Below are 26,795 nucleotides of genomic sequence, written 5' to 3'. Positions count from 1 at the left end.
ATGATGGTATAACAGCAGGCTTATTTGCATCATGATTTTTAAGTATATAGTATGTATGTATTTAATAATCTGACATTTAACATTAAATACGTATTTATGTATTTGCAAAGCAATTGCAGATGTGTGGGATGAGGAAAACACAAAATACAAAGTTGTCAAATGACTATAATAATAATCATCCCATAAACAACCGGTTGATTCTTAAATGAAGAAAATTCTGATGCTGCAACAGCCAGATCATTCTGAACACAAAAAAAATAAATGTAATGTCCAGGTGGTTGGAAGATCATCTGAGCCAAATTTGGAGAGAATTGGACTACATGTGTGGAAGGAGAACAGTTTTCATCAAATTCCAATTTGGCAGATGGGAGACATGGAGACACCATCATATTCAGGGAAAACAGACAAGGGAAGACAGACAGGGGAAATGGCTGCCCTTTAAAAAAAATGGTATCACTGGGCTCAGGGAATCTAAAGACACTAAACTGTAAGTTTATTAATCAGATTGTATGATTTATGATCATTACACATTAATGAAAATGACTTCAATATGCTTTGTAAGCTTGGTCTGAACATCTGAGACATTCGTTGAGAAGATTTGCAGGCAGAGTATGTGTGATATTGGAAACACAATGTTCAAGCTATGAATACAGGAAGAATGAGGACTTTTTCTCTAGTCTAGAGCAAAGGCTTATAAAAACAGAAAATAAGTCAATTTTTGTGCTGATAGGGGCACTTAAGTGTTTGACTGGGAGTCCACCAGGGTGACTATTCAGACCGCTTCCAATCTACTTCTCTTCTTGGGCCCTAATAATAGTTCATTTAAACTAAGATCAGAGAGGCAGACAAGAAGATCAATTGGTCTTCACAGAAATTATTAAAAAGCCTGTGAGGAAACGTTTTTACCTCCACCTGTGACATAAATGATGCTTGATGTGGTTGCAATAAAACTTAATGACCACTCAATAATTCATGCAGTGCTTGAAAGCGTCAGGGTTACTGGAGAAAAAAAATATCTCGAAGGATACGCTTTATGTGTCTGGGAAGAGAGGTGGAGAGCTGTGATTCAAACAAAATACTTATCAAGGACAAAGCTTATGAACACTTCTCCACAATATGTAGGAGAGAGAGAGAAATAGAAAGAGAACAGCCTGCAGCACTTGGTTGTACTCTACTAGACACCGAAGTCAAATGGCTCTTGTTTGTAAATGATCTGGTGCTGCTGTCAATGAAAGAGGTGGTACAGCTCTTAGAATATGTATATATATATATATATATATATATATATATATATATATATATATATATATATATATATATATATATATATATATATATATATATATATATATATATATATATATATATATATATATACAACTTTCTCTATAATTTACCTATACAAAACACAGACACATTTTTGATTAGCATGTAAATTCTTTTACATTTTGAATGCATTTTACAAAAATAAATAAATAAATAAAAAATAAATTAATTAATTAATTTCTAAATTTACATGCTAATAAAAAATGTATAAAACATAATCGAATCGGTTATAACCATAGACTATATCAAAGCATAACCAACCCCAATCCAAGGATCCAATAAATGGAATTTCCAGAGCAGCATTAGTATTTTTAAAAAATAGCGATAAATATAATATAAGCGTTAAACATATCGATGAATAGAATATAAAACGCTTAAGAGTTATTTCAAATCTGAGATTGAGAGAGAAACTGGGAGCATTTAGGTAACGACTGGAATGAAGAGGCGTGTTTACAGTGCGGGGGCGGGGCTACACGCTCTCTTGCGAAAAGCCACTGTTACAGAGACTTGAAGGGACTCACAGGTGTACAGTAATACGTGAGACATACAGGGCAGCCGTTTGCAGAGAAGCGATTAAATGTTTACTATTAAGTGAGCGTGATAAAAGGGGGCTTTTAGAGTCACATTGGGAGTCTTTCTTTTCTCTCATTTTTTCTTCTTCTTCTGACTACAGCAATGTGCTGGCATACGAGTCGAGTGTAATGTAAGAATCCCCACCGACGCTTGTGCAGTGTTTGACGCTCAGTGACATGACATGGACGGCGGAGTGTCTCACTGAGAGCAGATGAATTGAAGAACGATGTCGGACCAGGTAAGATCATCGCTTTCCCTTGTGTGTAAATAGGCTATGTGTGTGTGTGGGTTGTAGGGTCCTTCACAGGTTTGGGATGTTCGCTGGTGTGTGTGAACACACCCTCTCTTCTTCTGCATCCTCTGTGTTGACTTTGTTTCTGATTGTGTTTGAAAATGTTCCTGTGCTGAGACAATCCTAGGATTATTTCTTATGTTATAGTTTAGTGTCCTTGTAATGATAAAAATGGGTAAAATGGCTATATTGATCATTATAATCACTATTTGCAAGTCCTTCTATTATAGTCGATAATTTATGTATGATTTGCATACTACTTAAATATTCATGGTTTAAATTCAGATTATTATTATTATTAATATTAATATTATTATTATTATCAAAAAGTAACTGTTTAGAGCTTGCCTTATCCCATGCATCATACTACATCCTACTGTCTCACTGTCTGTCTCAGAATAAAGTCTATATTAATTAATTACCTTCTTTCAGTTAGTATAATTGGCTGTCTATGTGTGTCTTGCACGACTGACACTGGATCAGGCGTACTAGCTCCCCAGCACACCTGCAGTGCTGCGGCTAGATTAATTGCCGTATTAATATTGATGCCTGCTGCCCTTGCAAGCAAACACAGTAAACAGTTTAAGAGCTCTCTTGAAGATTTTGCTTGATGGAGATAGATGGACGGAGCTCTCAACTGCCTTGAGTCTGAGAAAACTCATTATGTCCCTCGTCTTTTTGGACTGTTGGGATGTTTATGCCACTCCTTTAAAGCAAGTGATGTTCATGTGAATGGATGCACTGCTTAGTGTTTCGACCCACTTTTGTATCGTGTGCACAACCCTAAAGTCCCAGAGGATCACGATCCTCCCCCCTTGCGCATGGATTGTTTCTATACATTATAAAGCTAGATATCATGGGATATCTACTGTCATTGTTCTTGATGTTCAGATTTGTCTTTGCCTCTGATGTACATTTTTACTTGTCTTCGGTTTTCACAGGGTTATGGCTTAACTTTATCAGCTGCGCCCCCGCTTCGCAGGGGCAGCACCCCCCTGCCAATCAAACATCAGCTGAGGCGAGAGGAAGCTGTGTCTGAGGATTACGATTGGACGCCAGGACTCGATGAGTCTGCTACTCCGCAAATCAGTGTCAGCACTGTCCAAGATTCTCCTTCACAAAAACCGCAGCAGCAAAAGTACCACGGACCCCTTCGGATAGTACTACTGGGCCAAAACGGAGTGGGCAAATCCTCTCTAGCACTTTGCCTTGCTGGACTGTCAGACAGATCACTCTCTATAGACTCTGAAACCCAAGCAGCCGGTAAAGATTATATTCATGCACTCTTCTTATGCACAGCATCAAGCCTCAGGATGCCAAGGACTGTAGTACTATATATAGATTGCTTTGGATGAAACACACTTATCACCTCACAGACACCTGAGATCACTAGTGTAAGGCTCTCAGGATTTGATTGGAAAAAGTGCAGTGGGTGCTATGAAGGCATCCATCTTTTTTCAGGTCTTTCATCATCTTGTGTCTTAATGAGGTGGGAAAGAACCAGCAGAGTACTGCCTCTGCACAGACCAGACACTTTCTGCTCAAAACAGAGTATGTCATTTACTAGGGGATAAAGAGCCAATCAGACAGTTTTTTTCACCCCTCTTACCTGAGCTGAGTGTCGATGTGCATCGATTCTGAACCGTATGAATTATTGTTACGCAACTCCCGAGTCCAATTCTGAACTTACCTTTCAATACTTCTTTTGTATTCTTCCCACAGATATATTATTATACATTTGATCCCATGAAATGGCCAGTTTGGGCTCAAGCTGCAGGAGTAAAATTAGATGCTAGTTGAAAACCAGTGATTTAGTTTAATGCTTGAGTGTCGGTTTTTAAAAGAAATGTGTTTTGTGTGTATTGTAGATGAGGGTTACCAGCGGCGAGTGACTGTGGATGATGAGGACAGCACAATTTTAGTATATGACAGCTGGAAACAGGTGAGTCAGGCACTCTCACAAATGCATAACGGCACGCTGAGGTTTGCGTGTTTCGTATTCTTCATTTTGTATTTTATTAAATGGCTTTCAGAAAAAAAACTAAACGGTAAGTTAAACTTGTGCAGTTAATCCTAAATAGCCTACAGACTCCATTTTTAAAATATATTATTATTTTCATTATCTAATGAATTGATTTGAAGATTACAGTATTTTCCCTACTGATTTATGTTCATAGAATGTTTAACATTCAAAATGTCACCAATAGTGAAGATGTCATAATTATGACCATTAAATTGTGATTGGTCATGTCTTCCCTGCGTAAATGTAAACATGTATTGCTGTTGATTCTTGTGTTCACCCAACAGAAAACAAGATGCATACTTATTGCCATGACAACAGCAAGTGACTGATGCGAGATTTAATTTTTAACACAACTAAAGTCCAAAATCGATGCTTACCAAACACGATTCTTTTGCACCCCAAAAAAATTAAATGTGAACACATTTTAAATGCTACACATTTAAAAGGAATAATTGAATTGAACTGCTACATTTACATGAACCATTGCATAAATGTAGGTGTTTGGTGTGAAGTTCTATTAGTTGTCCAGAAGCTCTCAACATATGAGAGTTGTTAAGAAAAAAGAGAGTGAAGGAGAGAAAGATGAAAGGAATCTGCTCTTGACCTTCCAGCTGAGGTTTGTCAGTTGTTTGTCATTTCTGTTTCCTTTTACTTTAGGGCAAATTGTTTTCAGTTTCCCGTAATTTGTTCCATTTCTGCTGAGTGTAACTGCCAGGTTTAAAAAAAAAAGAAAGTTATTTTTTACAAGCGTTTTATGTGTACCCTCTATAAAACCAGCCAGGTCCTGGTTTCCTTGTTATTTCACAGTGAATTATGACCTCTTCTTTTCCTCTTTAAAAGCCACTTATTTCAGAGTAATCTAAAATGATCTAATGGATGTATCATTATGCTTTTCAGTCACGATTACTGCATTAGTGTGTTGCAGGATTGCATTTTTTTCATGTCATTAATATAACAAATCTACATATACTGTCAAGTAAAGAAAAATATGGCTCTTGCGATATATAGTATGTCAAAACATATCATACTCTGACATTCATTTTTCCATTTTTCCATCTAAGAGATATTGCACGTATTCTCCCAATGTTGCCCTTGTCTGTAGCTGAAATTTTTTATAATTCTTTTGTTTTCTCAAGATTTGACTATTGCAATGCTATCCTTGTAGGAGTGTCCAAATCATTTCTTAACAAAATTCAATACTTGCAGAATTCAGCAGCTAGAATTTTAACCGGGGCTAGGACTGGCGACCATATAACTCCTGTTTTGAAGACATTGCACTGGCTGCCTGTTAAATACCGTATAGATTTAAAAATTTTAATGCTTACATATAAGGCTCATCAAGGACTCGCTCCACAGTATTTGGCAGATCTTTTAACACCTTACACGCCAACTCGCAATTTACGCTCTTCTCAGCACGGTCTCTTAGCTGTCCCCAAAACAAGTTTACGATCCAGGGGTGACAGGGCTTTTTCTTCATATTCCTCAAAATTGTGGAACTCTCTCCGAACTGACATTAGGGTTGCTAATTCTTTAGCTGTTTTAAACTTGCTTAAAACATTCTTCTTAGGGAAGCTTTTATTAGATTTTTATTTTATTTTGTTGCTTTGTATTATATCTTATTGTTGTGTTTTTCTTTTATGTAGTCTTCTTGGAAAGCGCCTTGAGAAAGTAATTTTTAAAGGCACTATACAAAATAAATGTATTATTATTATTATTTTTCAAAAGTTTGGGGTCAATAGAGTTTTATTCAGCAAAGATGCATTAAAAGTGACAGTAAAGACTTTTACATTGCTGCATTATGATACATTTCTGAAAATGAAAATGGCTGGTGAAAATTTGTTAAGACCGAAAAAATTGACATTTTAGAATACATTACAATAGAAAACTGCTATTTCCATTCTAATAATATTTATCTATTTTTACAGAAATTGTATTAAATAAATGCAACCTTAGTAAGCAGGAGAGACTTCTTAAAAATATGTGAAAGATCTTACTAACCTCAAACCCTCTTATCCACTTATTTTGGAAGGCTTTTCATTATAACATGGCTTTAGGGATTTTCTGAAATGGTCAAACCCAATAATTGATTCACTATATTATCATGTCGTGTATACTGTTCAATAAATATAGCACTTTCTAATTTAGGTGAAAATCTTACTTTGATGCTGACCCTTGTGGGTAGTGTCATCTCATCCGAAAGCCTCTGTGAGATTGAATTATATACATTCATCTTCCTCTGGGATTGATGCCTCTCTACTAGTTCTGACTTCACTTGTCTCTTTGCTTATCAATCACCTTTTCCTTTTTTTCTTTTGGCTTTTTACAAGCCATCTGACCTTCATAGGATGTTCACAGGGGAACAAATAGCAATTTGAAATCCCCTCCATGTTGTTGGATTTTACGTGCAATGCATGTATTTTCCTCACACCCGCTCATATGACAGTCCAAAGCGTGTAGTGTGGGTATATCATACACTCAAATCTCTGATTTATCCCTGAAATATGATGATCATTTTGCCTGGAACACACAGATGTATCACAGTGATATCATGAGCACATGCTTGTGATTTTCGTATGAATCACAGAGTGTCGTTTCTGTGTCTCAGCTGACTAGAAGTGATTCAAACACCTATGAATGTTATGTGATATTATCATCGGGTTGTTCAGATAGATGTTTAGGGTATTAAGTTGCCTTTGTATCCTTGATGAATATTCATATTTATTTGAATCCCTGGGCAAAGCTGATTGACTTTGACTGGTCTGTTTCTTTTCCAAATGATGTTTGTGTCATCATATCTCTTCTAAATCAGATGCTGTTTGTTGCAAGCATGAATGTCAATAGTGCTCCTGCCATCACAAATTGACTGCAAGTTTTGGATCAATTCCAGGGCAGAGATGGAGCGCGAGAGAGCAGTGCCTGGAAGAACTCCCCCCATTCCATCATTTATCTTTCTCCATCTTTCATTTTTCTCTTTCAAAGCATCTCTCTTTTTCTCTGTCTAACCATCCGGCTCTTTTCCCCAGTGGCACGTTGTATCACGTGACCTCTGACCTCACCCACTATGTTGCATTCTACACCCGCCTGGCCCGTTCCACGGTTGCCATGGCTACCAGTGGTTACAGCAAACAAAAGGATCCCAGATAAACTATGCGGTTATTAATTCAAATTTTATAGATGCAGAGATTCAGCGCTGCCCTTACAGCCTCGTGGTTCACTGATTGCAGTCTGTAGCTCATGGATTGAAGCTTGATCATGAAGAATGTTTAGCAGAAGTCTGTTAGTAATGCAGTTACTTTGTTTATTTCAAGGTTTGTTTGAGATGTGGTTAGAGCTGCACAGTTGATTCAATCAAAAATGATATTTCCTTGCACAATAAACTACAACAGACTGGGATTCAATTAAATAAAAATATAGTCTGCGATGCACTGCATACTTCAAAACTAATTAGTGGGTTTGTTTGTCTGTAGTCTACTACAGTGAATCCCATGCAGGAGTAGCAGGGGTGACTGGAAAGATTTTCTTTTTTTTCCCCTTTGTTAAACCTGTTCAACAGAAATTATGACTATAATAGGGTGATATTAGGGTTGTCAGAACATTACAGCAGTAATCAGTTAATCTGTGGCTCAAGTGGTAGAGCATTGTGTTAGCAGCGCTAGGTTGTGGGTTTGATTCCCATGGAGCACATGTTTGGTAAAAAATGTTAGCCTAAATGCACTGCAAGTTGCTTTGGATAAAAGTGTCTGCTAAATGTATATATATATATATATATATATATATATATACACATACACACACACACACACACACACACACACACACACACACAGTATATATGCCTTAGCACATTCAGTTCCTTTTGAAATAAAGAATGTCACCTCTGTACAGTATTACTGATAGTGTAAAATTATATCTAGTATGAGTGAAGGGGCTATGGGAGTACATACACAAAAATGTTAGAAAACACTGACCTTCTACGCAAACTCCAGGAATTTGTGGCTGCATTTGCATTTGGTTTGTTCAGGATTCTCTGAGATATACAAAAAACATTTGGGCTTATATGACCACTCAAACAATCGGTCCTCTAAAAGCAAACTTAACTCATCTCAGGAGATGCTGTGAGAACACGATGCGGTTTGCTTAAGAGTAACTGTCTACTGACAGCAGAATATATGGCAAAACATGACTCAAATGCACGAGGCATTGCTCCAGATTGAGTGATTGCTTACCCGTTTGTTGTTTCTCACACTCTTTTGAATGCAAGAGCTGCTTATTTAATTACTTTATTTCTTTTGTGGTTTGCTTTGACCCAAGAAGCAGCAAAATGAAATGTTAAATGTTTATCAAACGGTGATTTGAATTACACTGTGTTTAAAGTAATTGCGGTGTGATCATTTTTGTCCTCATCCTTGTAGTGGAATAAAATTCCCTCTAAGCATTTCTCCCTTGTCTGTTTTTAAGACAAAATGTAAGCATTACTTATTAATGTGACAAGTCATTGACATTGATTCAGTGATTCAGTGAAGGTCAGCACTTTCCTTATTGTGAAACTAGGTCAGCATATCTGGATGCGTTGAAGACGTTGCAGTAAGTTTGCAGTCTGTTCTGCGGACTGCAGCCTCACTGTCAACCTGCTTTGTTTACTGAACCATGGAGAATTGGAGAGACAGTGAATGAACTCATTCTCACACAGTGCTGCATCAGTAGTAGCTGCAGAGGATGCAGGTTTATTTTAGTTCTGTAGCAGACTCACCAAGTTCACCCAATCTACACCTGACACATCAGCCTACTTAGAGCCTGGGTTACGCACAGGCATTCATTCACATGCAAACACACACATGCTCACAAACGTACAATCACGCACACCGCCCCGAGTCTAGCCTGCTTTGGTTAGCATGGTTAGACTTGAACTGCTTGTGACAGCGGGGCGGAAGAATGGCTTTAATAAGTCATTCTCTTTCCTAAAATAGTACATGGTCAGCCATGTGCTCACACATGCAAGAACGTGTTCTGTCACCCGTTCTGTCATTGGTCGAGATTGGGAATTGCGTCACACGTTGCTGCTCCCATTTCGGTCTTACAGCAGGAGTTGGTTCCAGGATGGAGTCGTATCAGCATGCTCTAACCGGTCTCTGATTACATGTGTCCAATGCATTAGTCAAAAACTCACCGCCTAAATGGGGTGTGAACTGAATTTAATTATTCCATTGGATAATTGAAACTGAGGACTTTAATCAATTTATAAAGTAAAACAAGGGCTCAGAATAGTGCACTACTTAACTGTTGTGCTGTACATAGTATCCTTTTTTTGTGTGTGTGTGTGTAATTTAAGATTGAATATCAAGTTTATCAACTATAGTTGTCTCAGTTGTTGTGGATACTGTGGCCCACAATGCAATGGGAACGGAACCTTCTTTTTCATTGCGATGGATGAAGAAATTAAATAGAGGGGATATAAAATGTTAAGCGTTTTCTTTTTACTTAATTGAATGTAATATAAAATATACTGTATGTTTATATATGCTTTGAACTTATTAGTAGTATATAGAATATATAGCTACTTGTTATATTAAGTAAATAAATAGTATTATCCTACTAAAAATGTATATTTAAAATACATTTATTTCATGCTAAGTATAGTTCAAATATATTAACAGATTTACTGACAACTTTTTAAACTCACTGATATAAAAAATATATATATATATAATTTAACTTTATTTGGAGTACTAATTTGTGCACAAATGCAAATATCTTTAGATTAAGCCTAAGATGCTTTTTAATGTCACTAGCTTTGAATAGCATCGGTCTTTAAATGCAAAATATTTAAAGTGCACCTGAAGTGTACTTTCAATAGTTTCACTTTAGCACAATTAAATATATTTCAGTATGTCTTTAGTTGGATTTCAGCACTACTTCCGCACAATTCAAGTTTAAGTAAAAACTTAGTTGCTCCAATTTAGCAGACTTTAGAAAGTATAAAAGTTTAGTATACCAAAAGTACAATTGCAGAGTGTTTTTATTATTGTAAATATGTAAATGTATTTGCATTATACTTAGCATTGGTTACATGTATTTCATAAACATTTTAGTATATTTATTTTTTAACTAGGTTATGTGTTATTCAGCATTTTTTAAGTTGACTTAGTAGACTCATCCTCATTTTGTTCCAAACCTATATGGCTTTCTTTCTGTAACACTGCAAAACATAAAAAATAAAAAAATGTCATGAATGAACATGTCTGCTGACTGAGGCGAAGATTCTGCCTCACATCTGTTCTTTAGAACAGCAAGAGAATGAATAAATGATGACAGAAATGTCATTTTTGGGTTAATTAGCGCTTAACATTAACATTCATTTTAAAATGAAACCTGCAATGTGCCAAGATAATGTTAGCCCGTCACATTCCACTTAAAATGTTTACATATTACAATACTTGCGAAATATTTTATGAAAATATCAAGCAGTATGAACTAGTTTTCCATTCTAAACATAGCCCAGACCGACCTAGCTCTAGCCAGCCATGAACATGGCAAAAGATGCTACCAGTTCTTGTCTGATATGTAATGAGCTGGTAGACTGGGGCTATTCACTTGGCTATAATTAATAGATTACTTTGAGGTGAAATATTGATGATGCTATGGTTTTTGTTTACTGGGTAGGGTCATTGTGTGTGTAAAGTGACAAGGCAGTTTGAAGGGTTTTTTCCCCTGTAAATGTGTGAAGTATACGTCTGTTTATCTCACTCAGACAGAGTGTGTAGTGTACTACTGGGAGACCTTATGCTTTAGTAAAGTGTCCCTCAGCTCAGCCCCAGTGTCGTTATGGACTGTGAGCTTTGTGGAACGTTCATTAAGGACATGTTTATTCTTTGATGTTGGTGTGCTTGGCAGAGTAAGCAGGCTTTTATTTCTGTGGAGGTATGTGTGCTTTGTGTTTATAGCTGCAGATTTGCCTCGTTCAGCGGCTGAGAAAGCACTTTTAGATGGGGGATGTCTGTGTGTGGGCTCTCGGGCCAAATTTGTATGTTTGGGAAGAGGGGATGTGTGGACAGATGGTCTATGGCAGGCTTCCTCAAATCTTGTCCTGGAGGGCCAATGCACGGCAGAGTTTAGCTCCAACTTTGATCTCACCTACCTGTGATTTTCTAATGATCCTGAAGACATCGATTAGCATGCTCACGTTTGTTTGATTAGGGTTAGACTAAACTCTAGAGGGAAAGTGGATCTTGTGGGACAGATTTGAGGATCCCTGGTCTATAAAGACTGTCAGCAGGGTTGTGGACCTCATTCTGGTACACAGAACCCATATTCAATCTGCACACGGTTATGTCTCAACATCCATTATTATTTCTCAACAATTATTATTTCTGGATTTTTGTGATATATAATTTATTATTATTATATAATTAAATATAAATAAATATCTAAATAATTAGCAATAATGTAATTAAAAGTATTATTTAATCATATTTAATATTTAATTAATCATATTTATTTTCTTTAATGTATATATTTATTTCAGTGGTTCCCAACCTTTTTCAGCTCACGGCCCACTCAACCATATACATATGTTTGCTGGGCTCACTTCAAAAAAATTTACTGACCCCGCTATTGTTGGGTTAATAACTAAGTACTCAGAAGCTAGATTGTTAGCTGTATTTATTGAATGAACTAAAACCTATCGCGATTTCTTTTATCAATTTTGCGATTGTGACACACACCAATATGCTTTTACAGTCATAAATGCATTCAGGATTAATTGGAAACATATTTCCAAAAGAAAACCAATTAGAGCTTTATCAAAAAGTTGTAACGTCTCTAGAACAGACATACATCAAAATTATCACTATAGTAAAGATGTAACAAAATGTATAGACTTATGGCAAAAAAATAAATAAATCCCGTGTCCAGGGACTTTTTTTTTTCTTTTTTGCCATGCATTGTTCATAGAGCTCAAAAAAAAAGGCGCATCACAGACAGTATGTGAACCTGGAGTTACAGGCATATGCCCAGTCTGTTCTGTTCTCGCGCTAGGTGCATTACATTCTGATTAGATCGGATAGAATACTACGGGAGGTCAGGGCCGCGGAAAATCGTGCTATAAAGCGATTGAGAAACGCGCATGCTCAAATCGTGATTTTATGATGATTTCTATTAATCGCACAGCCCTAGAATAGACTGGAAATGAACAGAAAATAACTGTGGTTGGCACCGCTCAGCAAAACGGGAAAACCAGATCCAGGCAGAGCTCAGCAGCGGGTAGACAGCAGAGCAAGCAGCCACACAACACAACAGCCATTTATGCATGAATTTGTTGTTCTGTAGCATATGCAGCAAAAATATCTAAGATAAATTGGTGGTTTATTCTTAAACCAATCAGCGAGCTCGAATAGTGGAAGCATAGTAACAGTTTAATATTTCTTTTTTGTTATTAAATTATATATATGAAATGATGTTATTTTATGACCTTTTTTTTTTTTACATATAATAACAATATTATTTATTTTAATAGTAATTGGCGGCCCACCTGCAATACCACCGCCACGGACCACAGGTTGAAAACCACTGATTTAGTTATATGAATATTAATATATTTGAATACATTTTATGTTAATTATTTTTATATTTGATATGTATATATTTATAATATAATACATAATGAATATCATAATATTTAATATTTCACTTATTGTTAATATTTATTTAATGTGTATATTTTAAAAGTAATTTATTATTTTGTTATATATTTATTTCATATACTTGATTTTCTCAAGAAATTTTATCCGTTTCAAAGATTTGTTTAAGGTGAATAATGACCAAAACACTGATAAAACGGTTTTTTTTTTTCTGTTTTGTATTCTCTGTATTGGCTCATTGACCAGGATCTGGCCTGATTTCTGTGTAATCTGTCTTCCTGTACCAAATGTGGCTGGAAAAAGGTGTGTTTGTGTTAAATGACCCAGTATAGAAAGAACACAGTTCCTGGGAATGAGTTTATGGTGAGAAATGTGTTGAGGGATATTTTAATGCCATGTTTTCCCCAGGTTCTAATCTGCTTTGTGACCCCCTATGAACTCATTTTATTCTCAAACATAGGCTTAACCACAGCAACAGAATGGAGAGAAACAATTTCAGGGTTTTAAAGCTGGAGTGGATAATTTCTGTGCCACTAGTTGCACAAAAGGGAATTGAAAAAAAAAAAAAAATATTCCAAATGACTGTTCATCTTCAGTAGAGCTGTACAGCTTGTGAGCCTCTGAATGTTTCTCTTGGGTTTTTAGCTGTTTTGGATTTATGAGTATAAAGAGGTCTGTGGTTAACATTACATTAGGAGAAAATGTTTTGCAGTATAACATAAATTACATACAATCAAACCTTAAACACAAACCTTAAAAAAAGCTATTTGTTAAACATATTTTGCTAAATACAGATTAAACCTTATACAATGGTATGATTTAACATGCTTGATTATTTGAATAACCATTTCAGTCCTTATGTAACTTTTTAGCATCTTGTGTTTTTAACACCCCAGTGACAAGTAATGTTAACCACAGATATACTAATTAGAAAACCAATTTTAAAGAATAAAATAATTAAAAAGGGAACTTAAGAATTCTAGGTTGGCTTACAATTTGACATCATTGCAAAACAGCTCTGGTGAGTTCGTCCTGTCAGAATCATCATATGTATAAATAGAGCACACATGAACACTTTAATGTCTTAATTGCTATTGGCAAACTCATTATTTCAGTTCTTTTGTTCCTGTAGCTGAAGCAGTAGAGCATGTCAAATATACATCTCAAATTCAATGCAAGTCACTTTGGATGAAGGCATCTTAATGCTTTCTGGGTATCATTTGAAAGATGAATTGTTATTGACTATGATACTTTGTGATGTACGATTAATATTGATCTGGTACCATTTACTTTGTACATAATTTATGTACTGGTGATGAAAATAGCACAAAACTAGCATCTACTTCTTTTGCTGGTCTATAAGAATTGTGCAGTTTTACTATATTTTCCATCATTCTTTGTGGGAGCATGAGAATAATAAAATATGCCAATAAAGCATCAGTGACACACCTAATGTAATCATTATTTTGAAATAGCACTGGAAAAAAAGAGAAAGATATATTAAATAAATTGTCTTGAGAGTCCATTTGACTAAAATCACTTATAGGCACTTAATGTTGCCATTACCACTAACAGAGAAATACTAAAAAACACCACCATGTTTAGACTCTAATGGAAATTCAATCTACAGATTGTTTACTTATTATGGTCTCTGCACATTAAACTGCAACTTTGCCTGTAAGTTACATTAAACCGCTTTAAGCCAGATCAGTTTAAACTATCTGCTCACTGTGAGATATTCTGTTCATTTTAATTAAATCATTTGGCAACATAATAAACCCAAAATGAATCTGAACATGACATATACAAGGAGTTCATAACAGTAAACGTGTTTATACGGAAAGCACCATGCTGTGTAGATGAACATTTAGCTGGATTAGTGCGCATCATTTCATTAACCTGCTTAATATATAATGAGATATAGACCATTTACACATTTATTAAGAGTGCTGGATTCAATAATCTAAATCTGTACAAGAGGACAAAAAAGCTGGAAGGCATATTTGCTGACAGCATGGCAGGGATTTGTGTGTATGTGTGTGTGTTTCATGACTATAATCACTCAGTTAAGCAGTGTATGTGTGAGTGTGTTTTGCACTATCACTGTATTTTGTATCACGCAATTTTCACATGCGTACCTGCGTGTGTATTCTCAAAGCCATTAAAAGCTATGATTTTGTGTGTTTATCTGGCCACGAAAGGGCAGACAGTGACAGATGGACCTGTACTGCAGCGGAAGAGCTCGATGTTGTTATTTAGAGACCGCTGTATGCTTTCGTCTTGTTTCTCTGATGGAAAGACCTTTTACTTTGCCTGTCCGGCCCCAGAGAGCCCCTCCATCACAAGGAGCACTATCGACCATGTCGTGCTGTCTTCACCGCTCATCAAGATACGTGTCCGCTCCTCGAAGGAGACAACCTCCTCCCTGTGCCCTTCCTGTGTGGGGTTGTGGCAGGTGGCTGAGCCCCCCTTTCCCTTCCTGCTTCCGCTCCGCTAGATTCTTCCCTTCCAGAGAAACTCTGTGTTTCTGTGGCTGTGTGAATCTCACGCTCTGGGGCCGAGTGCGATTGGCTCGGCTGCAATGTGAATTTTTTAGGCAGCTCTCCAGAGGGCTGGAATTTGCCTTTGGGGAGTCAGAGATCTAGGACACAGGCTTTCCATCTATTTATCTGTTCCTCTTTCTGTTTAGGAGATGAAATAGGAAGTGGTCCATAGGGGACAGAAGCATTTTCTTTCTTCTCTCAATTCATTAAAGAAGGAGCGACAGCCGGCCTGTCATAGCTGTCATTAAGAGAAAGCCAGACCCTGGAGTGGCTGTACTTTAGCGCTGTAAAGTGGTTGTGGTGATGTGTAGTGATGTTCTCGGGGGGTAGGCGCTTGACTGAGGCATCTGCTGCCGTTTTGAACACACCTGAGCTCTGCGGCAGCAAAACTGTGAGCTGGAACAAAAACAAAGCCGTCGAAGATTTGAGGTTGTCCTCCTTAAATCCCAGTAATCCTCATTTTCATGGACACAAACGCTCCTGAGCTGCACTCAAGTGAAAACTGTCCTCCTCTTAAGGCCGTTCACACCAGGAATGATAACTATAACAATTAAAGGGGCAGTTCACCCAAAAATGAAATTAACTGCTCATCCTCATGTCGTTCCAAACTCGTTAGACCTCTGTTCATCTTAGGAACAAAAGTTAAGATATTTTTGATGAAATTTGAGAGCTTTCCGACCCTCCATAGACAGCAAGGGTTCTAGCATGATCAAGGCACAGAAATGTAGTAAAGACATTGTTAAAGTAGTCCATGAGACATCAGTGGTTCAACCATAATTTTGTTTCTTCATAAGCTACGGTAATGCTTTTTGTGTGCAAAGAAACAAAACGAACGACTTCATTCATCAATTCTTCTCCTCCGCATTATCCTATAGCACCATTTTGGAGAGTATCGTGATGCAGGTGTGTGCTTTTCTTGTACGTACACAACGTGTGTGCATGATGCTGTTGACCTAGAACAAGCATGTGCTGTGCCTTGTTTACATTTTAGAGGAAAGAGCACACGTGTCATTATACTCTCCAAAATTGAATTACGGTTGAACGACTGTCACATGGACTATTTCAATCAATGTTCTTGGTACCTTTCTGGTCATTGATTGTGGTAGTACCCTTGTTGTATATGGAGGGTCAGTGGGCTCTCAGATTTCATCATAAATGAACCAGGGTGTGTAATTAATGACAGAATTTTAATTTCTGGGTGAATTATCCCTTTAAAGATATTCTGTTCTGTTTATGCAAGCTGCATCTGTCATCTGCCACTTTAAATGCTTGCGCTTCTTCAACTTGAGTGGATTCTGATCAGCTGTCAATGTATTGATAATTTATCGACAGACAGAAAATTAACAATTAACAACAGAAAATCACTCTGAAAGTTATTGCAGTGATAACTTTGCTCTGTGGTGGTGCTGTGGACTTTCCTATTCTCATAGAAACTTGGATCTTTATCTTTATCATAATAGTTTATCCTTGGTGTGAACAGGCCATTACTTACCTACGATGACAAATAATCATCATCTAATGCTTTATAAATAACATGTATATGAAGCACTGAATCTTCATGGTTGAGTTATGCTGTAATTGGTTTGTCTGTGTTTGGATTTGATTGACAGGAGCTGTCCACTCTGCAGTGTGAGGTGTGCATCCTGGTGTTTTCGTTGACGGACAGGCGTAGCTTCCACCGGATTGCTCAGCTCCGCCTCCTGTTGAGGGAGTCGCTGCCGCACACCCCCATCATCCTAGTGGGCAACAAGAGTGACCTCGTGCGCTCCCGTGAGATCAGCACAGAGGGTAAGCCTGTTTTTAATCTACGTTCTTGAGCTCCAGATCTCATAATTCAACTCAATTTGCTGCATAGCTGGCGGAGATTTCTGGGAATTAAAAGAACAGGGTCAAATGGAAGAATAACATTTTATAGTAAATGAAACCCTATGAACAAAATTACAGAAAGACAGAGAAAGGAGAGCGATGGTAATGGAACACAAAGAACAATTATAATTCATTAAACCACTAGATGTAAATTAAAGGACCAATTGGAATATTATAATTAAATCATCATCAATTATATACTGGAAACATTATAGGCATTGGTTTAATGATTAGAATTATCCAAATATTTTTAAATATAGAATTATAAAAATCATAAAAATGAATTCATGAGACATACTGTTGAAAACTGGGGTCAAGATTTTTGTGTTGGTAAATAAATTATGCTTCTATTCAGCAAGGGCACAGCAAATCTGTTTAATTGGACTTTACAATAAAGTGTGACGATATTATTAATAAAACATGCATGGATGAATCGTTCGCAAAAAGAACATGCATTTTGGTAAACAGAGGCATTCTCATTTCATTGACTTAAAGTGCTTTGAAAATAAGTTGAAATGTGTGGGAAGTAAGAACAAAATGGATGGGCAATTTCAATTCAGTAATTAGAGTACAGATCGTATAATTCAACAGGTAGTTTGTCCACACAAGGCTCCCTGTAGTCCACCTCTGTCTCTCAACACTTGTGAGTCATCTATAGAAACCTTCCTGTTATGACTCAGCTTTTGTCTAAATGCTTCCATCTCCATCTGGTTGTATTTATATAAGGAGATTCATAGATTTCTGGCAAGGGAAATCACTCAACTTATCATCATGAACAGGTGCTGCTAGGAGATGTGCATTTGTAAAGTGGGCACATTGTCCATTTAGGGCTGATAGAGAATATAGATTAACTTTGCTGGTGTTTTCTGGCAGAATTGAGAATTGAGAACTCAAGTTTAGTTTCTGCCACTGCATTTCAATCAAACAGATTTCTTTACCTACAATGTATTTGCAAATTTTCTAGCTATTTGGAAATTGTGTAATATAGCCTACACATAGGATGATATAAAGATGTTTTTTATAAACATTAAATTATTAAAATTAAGTTTCAAACATTTTATGTGACCGTAATGTTGACAATAAACATGCACACCTCAAATAGTAGTTGAATGTATTTTGAGATTTGTGAAGTGTATTTGAGTGTAATATGAATGTATCTTTTATAATGTCCAATAATAATGTTTTTTATTTTATTTTATTGATTTAGCTTGTTTTTGGGCACATTTAATTAATAACTGCTGAAATATAGGTCTTTGTCAGCTTTTTGGGCACTTCCTGTATCCATACCACAATTTCCCAAATAGGCTGTGTCTGAAAACAAATACAATACTTTGCATGATTAGAACATTTCTTATGTTTGCTCTGTATTATTTATCACCCACAATGTGCTGGTGTTACTATCTTTATGTGTGTGTGTATGTGTGTGTGTGTGTGTGTGTGTATTTGTATGCCAATACACATGCACTCATTCTCTCCCTAACACTTTTCTTTCTCTAATTCTCTCCTTCTCCTGCATGGTGAAACCCTGTGCCATGTGTTTGCAGGGCAGTGATAAGGAGGATAAGGAAGCTTAGTGTGTTGTAATCATTAAGAATAATGGTGTGCAGGCACTTTCATGTATTGGAGCTGATAACAGGACGGTTCCATGGGACGGATGACATCAGAGGTGCTCTGTTCTTTTGGAAAATTACATCCAGTATAAACTGCATTCTTCTGTTTACTGCACTGCTCATCCACCATAATTATGAACAACATTTTTATACAGTGGTGGCTAAAATTATTAGAGCACCAGTACTTTCATCAGCTAAATATTGTTAAAGTCTTTTGCTGTAGTGTGTCAGAAGGAAATATCAATCTACATTTCCAAACATTCATTTTGCCTTTAATTGTGATAATCCAGTGAGATTATTAGAAGTCTGACAGCACCCAGAGATCTAATATCATCAGCATCATCCAGCTGTCTGGAATGACATGAAGAAACAGAACAAACTGAGACAGACTCAATCCAGAAGAACTGTGGCAACTTCTCCAAGATGCTTCAAGAAACAACATGTGTGGGATGAGTTATGCTCCAAATTTTAATATTTGTAGGCTTAGAGGTTTGTTCAGATCTTCAACCCTAAGTAAGAACATTAGGAAGCACCACTAGCGAGTGCATAAGATGGGTATGGATGTTAGAAAAGGACCTTGTAGGAAGTGCAGAGGACAGTCATGCGGACACATCTGTGCTCAGCATATTTATTCCTCCGGGTGCTGCAGCCAGTGTGGTTATCGATACGGAAATGTTCTGAATCTTTTTTGGTCTGCATCTATCTTCCTGTCTCCGATACAAACACATGAGCTCACACTCACTATGTGTATCAGCTTCATGTAAATGGGTTTAATTTACATTGTTCTTCACGAGTCAGCTTTTTATGTTGACATTCCAGCCTTATTTGAACAGACACACTGACAGTGGATGTGTACATGCTGTAAGGTCATACACATTAAATCACTGAAACCGAGACGGCCAACCTTATGCTGGAGAAGATGAGTCTATAGCCATAAACAGAATTTACAACTCTGAAGAACCGTAATGCTACACACATGTGATAAATCTCCTGCCTGCTGTGCCAGAACAACTAGGTGCCCGTTCATTTTTTGTTAAGATAACAGGGTCGATCATTTTATAGGTGTCATATCTGATGTTTTATTTATTTCCCCCCCACCTCAACCCACTCAAGGACTTGTTTTATTCAGTGCTGAATTTGATCATATCTGGTCCTCTGTTGTCAGAGCCTTTTTAAGGATTGTCTATTGTGTAGAACAATCAAAAGAACAGCATTTATTTGAAGCAGAACATTTTTGTACTATTCAAAAAAATTCTGTCACTTTTGATCATTTTGCTACACATGTGATAAATCTCCTATCTGCTGTGCCAGAAAGAATGAGGCCGCCCCCACCCCAGTTTTTATTTTATTTTTTTTTATATATAATGGGTCCATCATTTCATAGGGGTAATATCTGATATATATTTATCATTTATTTATTCCCTTAAGTCTGTTTATTTTCCCCCACCTCAGCCCTCTCAAGAACATTGAACTTAACCTCTGTCTCTTATTTTTTTTGCATTTTATCCTATTTATATATGTACGTATATGTCACAGCTGATTTTGTTTTTCATTGTTTGATGAATCGACCATTCAGAAGAACACCATTTACTTGGGTTATACAGGGTTTTTATGCTATTGTGCCTTTTAAGACCTCCATTTAAATGATCTCGATTATGAAATGTCTTTGCAAGCGAGTGATAACACCTGATTATGTAGCGGGTTTGCTATTGGATCCGATCTAGTCGCCACTGCTCCATCTTACAGTAACAGCCTCTTAGCAAAGCCGGTGACAGATTCACAGAACATTCCGTGCTGAAATGTGTCACATAAACTGTTAAGGTTGAATTGGAATGATCATGGTTCATGGTAAAAATAAACATCAGCCACTTATTTCTATAGCTGTGATCTTTCAGAAGGATACGATGCCAGGATCAGCACAATGTCTGGTTGGGCTAGTCATCAGTTACACACTGTACTGTATAGTGTCTTATTCTGGTTACTGAATATTACCATCATCTTATCCTGTGGTTGTTTTATCCAGACTTCTTCATCTTTACTTTACTTTGTCAGGCCAGGCCCAGTTGCCGAACACTCAATAGGCGTAGTTGACGTGTAAATGTGGGTGGTCATGTGTGAATGTTTTCATTGTTGTGCTGTCAGATTTCTGAACAACCTGCCTTGTTCAGGGTTGATATTGTTTAATAAAGATATTATTTATTGTTTTTAGTTCACCGAAATAAAGGTGAAATAAAACACATTTAAATGTAATTTAATTAATTTAAATTAAATGTTTTCCCTTATTAGTAGAACACACACACACACACACACACACACATTTTCAGGTTTGGAAGTTTGAAGCGCTAATATAACTAAAACAAAAAAATAAATTTAGGCTATAAAAATATTAAAAAGAAAAATTACATGAAAAAACATAAAATTAATTTATGATAATTATATAGATAAAAAAATTTATTATTATATTAATTATAGTTTTTATAGGGGTTGTATCATGTTTCATGTTTTAGCAGTCAGTTAAAAAGAAACCACAGTTTATTTTACTATTATTTAAGGTTTTTTCTCCATTCTGTCCACCGATGGAGTTTCGGTTCCTTGCCGCTGTCAGCCTCTGGCTTGCTTAGTTGGGGTCCTTCATCTACAGGCGATATCATTGACTTGATTGCAAATAAATGCACAGACACTATTTAAACTGAACAGAGATGACATCACTGAATTCAATGATGAACTGCCTTTAACTATCATTTTGCATTATTGAGACACTGTTTTCCAAATGAATGTTGTTCAGTGCTTTGACGCAATGTATTTTGTTTAAAGCACTATATAAATAAAGGTGATTGATTGATTATTTATATATTAATAAATCTTTATATGTATATATATATATCAGTGGTTTTCAACCTGTGGTCCGCGGTGGTATTGCAGGTGGGCCGCCAATTATTTTCTGTTCATTTCCAGTCCATTCTAGGGCTGTGCGATTAAAAGAAAACGTCCTAAAATCACGATTTGAGCGTGCGCATATGCCTAACTCCATATAATTCATGTCTAACACATGAGCATAGAGTGAATTTGTTAGTGAACAGGATGCAGTTTAAGTGAGAGGAGACACGTTTTTAGTGTGCACACTCTCTCCTCGCAAAGCAGCGTGTATCTGAGCAAGCACGACCGGTTTTGTGACAGAGCAAAGGAAATCTGCTGCGAACAGAGAGATTCGCACTCGTGCATTATTTTAATGTGCTTTCGCGTTATATTTATGCGCTATCACTGCTGACCGCACACACATACTGTATACACACTGCAAACACCTGAGGCACCGCTACAATTAATGAGCTCTATGAACAATGCATGGCAAAAAAAAAAAAGTCCCTGTATACAGGATTTTATTTATTTATTTTATTTTTTTTTGCCACAAGTTTATACATTTTTTTACATCTTCACTATAGTGATAATTTTGACTTATGTCTGTTCTAGAGATGTTACAACTTTTTGATAAAGCTCTGATTGGTTTTCTTTTGGAAATATGTTTCAAATTAATCCTGAATGCATTTATGACTGTAAAAGCACAATTGCAAAATTGATCAATTTATTTATTTTTTTTTCCATATCGCACAGCCCTAGTTTATTCAATAAATATAGTTTAAAATCTAGCTTTATACTATTATATAGCGGGTCAGTTATTTTTTTAGTGGCCGCGCAACATATTTTTATTTAGTTATAAATATAAACACTAATATATATATATATATATATATTATATTATATATATATATAATATAATATAAAGCTAATTTTAAAGATTTATTAATATAGAATATAAATAATAGTAAAATAAACTTTGGTTTAATAGTCTTATTAGTGAAACTAAAATCTTGTTATTATAATACTTTACATTTTTCAAGATGAAACCCCTATAAAACTGTCATATCTGGATTGGGATGATATAGGTTTTCAATTCTCTCCGTTCTCCTCCTCACTCCTCCTCATCTGTTTTTTTCTTCTCTCAGGTCATGTCACTCATCCACAATGGTGCCATCTAATCAACATCTAAAGTGATCTAATTCAATCCTGTCCACACACCTCCGAACAAACACACCCACACAAACATTTATTTCTCTATGTGCTACATTAAGTCCCACTCGATTGATTCAGTTATCTAATGTTAATCTGTTTTGATATGACAAGAAATTGTCAAACTCCATCTGCGTCTGTATCACTCAACCTCTCTCTCACTCTCTCTCTCTTTCTTTCTCAGAGGCACACTCCAGTGCAATGATGTTTGGCTGCCTGTATCTGGAGCTCTCCGTCTCTCTGGACCACCGCACTAATGACCTGTTAGAAGCGGCTGTGAGAGCGGCCCGGGGCCACAACCTGGGGCCCGGCTGGACGGAGGGGTCCCCCACGGTGGACCGCCGAGAGAGCTTGACCAGCAGGGCCAAGCGCTTCCTTTCAGGGCTCGTTCCGCGCTCCCACCTCGGCCGAGACCGGGAGGGCGGCAGAGACAGAGACCTCAGCAGACACAGAGGAAGCAGGATGCTCAGGCAGAAATCACGTTCTTGTCATGACTTCAGCGCTCTAATGTAACCGAAAACAACAGAGAGGGAGAGAAGGAGAGAAGGTGTAAAAGGAGGCTAGAGCAGAAATTGAAGAACTGCATGTATGATTGACAGGTGAGGAGATAAGACCACTTCACAGAGGAGATAATTCTCCGGAGAGATTACCTAAACTAGTATGTGTGAAATTAGTTGTTTATACCAGTCTCTCAGTCACTGAACGTGACAGGGGTGCAGCGAAACCAAGTAGTGTATAAACTATCCTGACAGAACATGACCTTTGAGGTTGAGAGAGGCCTGTAGACGGACAGATCCACATAAATATATCACTGGATTTGAGTGTAATGAGTGGATCATACTGGCTGTGGCAGGCTGTTAGTGATAGAGTAGCTCCTGTAGTAGACGCATGCTGGCACGGCACAGATGCAGAACTGTAGTAAAAGTCCTGTCGTAAAAAAATAAATAATAAGATAAGATACTTTAGTTAATGCATGGATTCAGCATTTTAGCTTTTATCACATATTTTCTGGTTTAGGGGAACCAAATAAAGTGATTTAAACTGAAGCAGTTATTGAAAAACTCATATTGGTTGATAGGGCTGCACGATATTGGGATATTTAGTTTTTCCGCTGTTTGAAAAAAAATTACTATATGACGACTATATTTTGTAAGAATACTTCTAAATCGATTAGGCTGTTATTGTTGACGATTGCATTTGCTTTAAATAAAAATAAATAAAGAAAATGAAAATGCTGAAAATGTAAAATGTACACTGAAGAGTGTAAACAATCTGATTTGAGATTTTTTTTTTTTGATTTGAGTGTACTCTTTAGTACTGTTGTTCACCCATTTAATCTGATTAACAATAATAGATTTTTATTGTGGTTATTATTAAATAAAAACTAGAATTTAATTAAAAATAATTTTATAGTATAACTGTAAGATTACAATGCTAATATTTAAATAGCTTCTTCATTTTAAACTGTATTTAAATATACTTCATAGTATGACTGTAAAATTACAATACTAATTAAAAAAAAACATTTGAAACTTTACTGAAATACACTATCTTTAATAAATAGTTTAATATTTAAAGTTTAAAATATTAAGTGTATCAAGCTTTTATTTTGGTGGGTGACCGAATTCATCTTTATGAATGACACAGTGTTGTGCTTCACTCTGAAACATGCAGCGCATATATTTATTGAATTAAAAGTCCTGGCGATTTGATTATACTGATTGCAATTATTTCAATATGCCGTGCAGCCCTAGGGGTCAACTGCTAATCTGAATGAAGGTCAACGGTGGTTTTGGCTTTGAGAAAACACTGTGTCCTAGCCAGACTTAGTGTCATGTAGCCTGGTAAGTCCAGAAGAAAAGAAAATCTTACTGTCAATCAATGTAAAATGACCTAATACAGTTTATTTTATCAGATTATACTGTAATAATAGACTGCTGCGTAAAAAGTGTGAATAACAGAAAACATAGCAAAAGATCTGTTTTAACTTTATGATCAACATTCTTTTTTTTTTTTTTTTTTTTTGGATAGCTGTGATCAAGAACACAGCTCTTGAGGATCTTTTGTTCATTTGATGCCACTAACCTGGAAACCTTTGCAGATCCAGTGTTCCTCCTCAAAAGCACTCATTGGTGTTTTGTAATTTGCTTTAATTTTAATCACAGTATCAAAGTCAGTGAGAAGACATTTGATGTTTTATACACATTTTTATGGAACCAATGAGATCTCATTGGTGGCTGGGCTATTTGGCTTTACAGCATAGGAATTACAACCAAGCAACTGATAAAATATTGCTTTATGCCCTCACATCTGGCTAGGACATGGTGCTAATCACAATGTGAACCAAACTTATGACGATTCCTCTTTTAGATAAAATGTTCTTGATGTAGAATGTTCATTGATACACATCAGGTTTATTGGCTAACCTCATGCAAACAATGCAAGAAATTCACTTTGAGACTAATTGCAAAGCATCAAGCATCAAACATGTTGCCAAATCGTGATGAACGTGATGAACAATTTGAAGTGAAAAAGTGGCGTACAGCTGATTTAACATCCTTTAGAAAACATACACTTCTGGTTTGTGGTTGGAATTAATTGGCTTGTCATTAATTTGGAGAACAGGAAGGAAATACTTAAACATAAGCAATGTTTATGATTTAGGTACTGATGAGTTTTTCCCTCAAACAATTATTAGTGAAATGTAATCTCTGACTAGCTGTAATGACTTCAGTCAATCAGGTCTAAAGTACATACTCAGATATTCACCTATAATGAAGTCTCTACCATAGGGAGGCCCGCTGAGAGCAAAATCACATACTAATTGATTGTTTTAAGATGTAATGGGACATTTTGCGATATAACAGCAAAATGTTGTTGTTCTTCTGATATTAACCTATTTTTTTTTTACTCATAATTATGTGCACTCATAATTAAACTCCACCAATGTGGTGGGAGTAATACACAAACCTGTTATTTAATGAGCATAAAATAAGAAAGCAGGCAATATTAGGCAATCAGTGTTGGCAGGGAAAGCAGATTGGTCTGTAGAGAGCGCTTTGATAAACTCCCTTGAGTCAGACAGGGCAAACTCTAGAAAATAAGTGAATACCGTTCAACTAATTTGACACCTCTATAATGAAAGCAAGCCATCTTTACACTCAATTCTGTATGATAAGTGAATTAACTGACTGACTCTCATTTTTCTTTATACGGGTCAATTGTAATATATAGTATTTGGAATTTAGTTGCACGCAGCTGAATGCAAGTCTCAGTGATTGAAGAGGCACTTTCAACCAACGCCATAAAACCCTGGGTTCAGGTTCCTCTCATCTCACTTTCCTAAATGGCTTGTCACCAAAAAGGATTAGATGTAAGGACAAGCAATATTGAGAATGGCCCACTTTGTCATATATGACCTTGGCTGGACCACAAAGTCGTTGGGGTAAATTTTTAGCAATAGCCAAAAAACATGTTACGGGACAAATTGATCTATTTTTCTTTTATGATAAAAATCAGTAGGATATTAAGTAAAGATCATGTTCCATGAAGATATTTTGTAAATTTCCTACTGTAAATATATAAAAATGTAATTTTTGATTATAGTAATATGCATAGTTAAGAATTCATTTGGACAACTTCAGAGGTGTTTTTCTCAGTATTTTTTTTTTTTACCCTCAGATTCTCAAATAGTTGTATCTCGGCCAAATATTGTCCTGTCCTAACAACATCATCAACATCAAACATCAATGAAAAGCTTATTTATTCAGCTTTCAGTTGATGTATAAATCACAATTTTAGAAAAATTGACACTTAAGACTGATTTTGTGGTCCAGGGTCATATGTCGTCTTTATCATGAG

General features: G+C 36.3%; 1 protein-coding gene across 1 annotated transcript; it reads left to right on the top strand.

Annotated features, from left to right (window-relative positions):
- Nucleotides 1-1,810: 1,810 nt before the first annotated feature.
- LOC113044968 (GTP-binding protein REM 2-like) lies at nt 1,811-26,458 on the top strand. Its single transcript, XM_026205022.1, has 6 exons — nt 1,811-1,917; nt 2,000-2,137; nt 3,133-3,454; nt 4,060-4,133; nt 17,004-17,181; nt 23,119-26,458. Exons 2-6 carry the CDS (start codon nt 2,126-2,128, stop codon nt 23,445-23,447), a joined length of 915 nt encoding a protein of 304 aa, XP_026060807.1. The 5' UTR covers nt 1,811-1,917; nt 2,000-2,125; the 3' UTR covers nt 23,448-26,458.
- Nucleotides 26,459-26,795: the final 337 nt, after the last annotated feature.

This window comes from Carassius auratus, chromosome 27, assembly GCF_003368295.1.
Source record: "Carassius auratus strain Wakin chromosome 27, ASM336829v1, whole genome shotgun sequence".
Taxonomy (NCBI): domain Eukaryota; kingdom Metazoa; phylum Chordata; class Actinopteri; order Cypriniformes; family Cyprinidae; genus Carassius; species Carassius auratus.
Note: the sequence above shows the minus strand (reverse complement) of the source record. Positions and strands in the feature narration are given on the sequence as shown.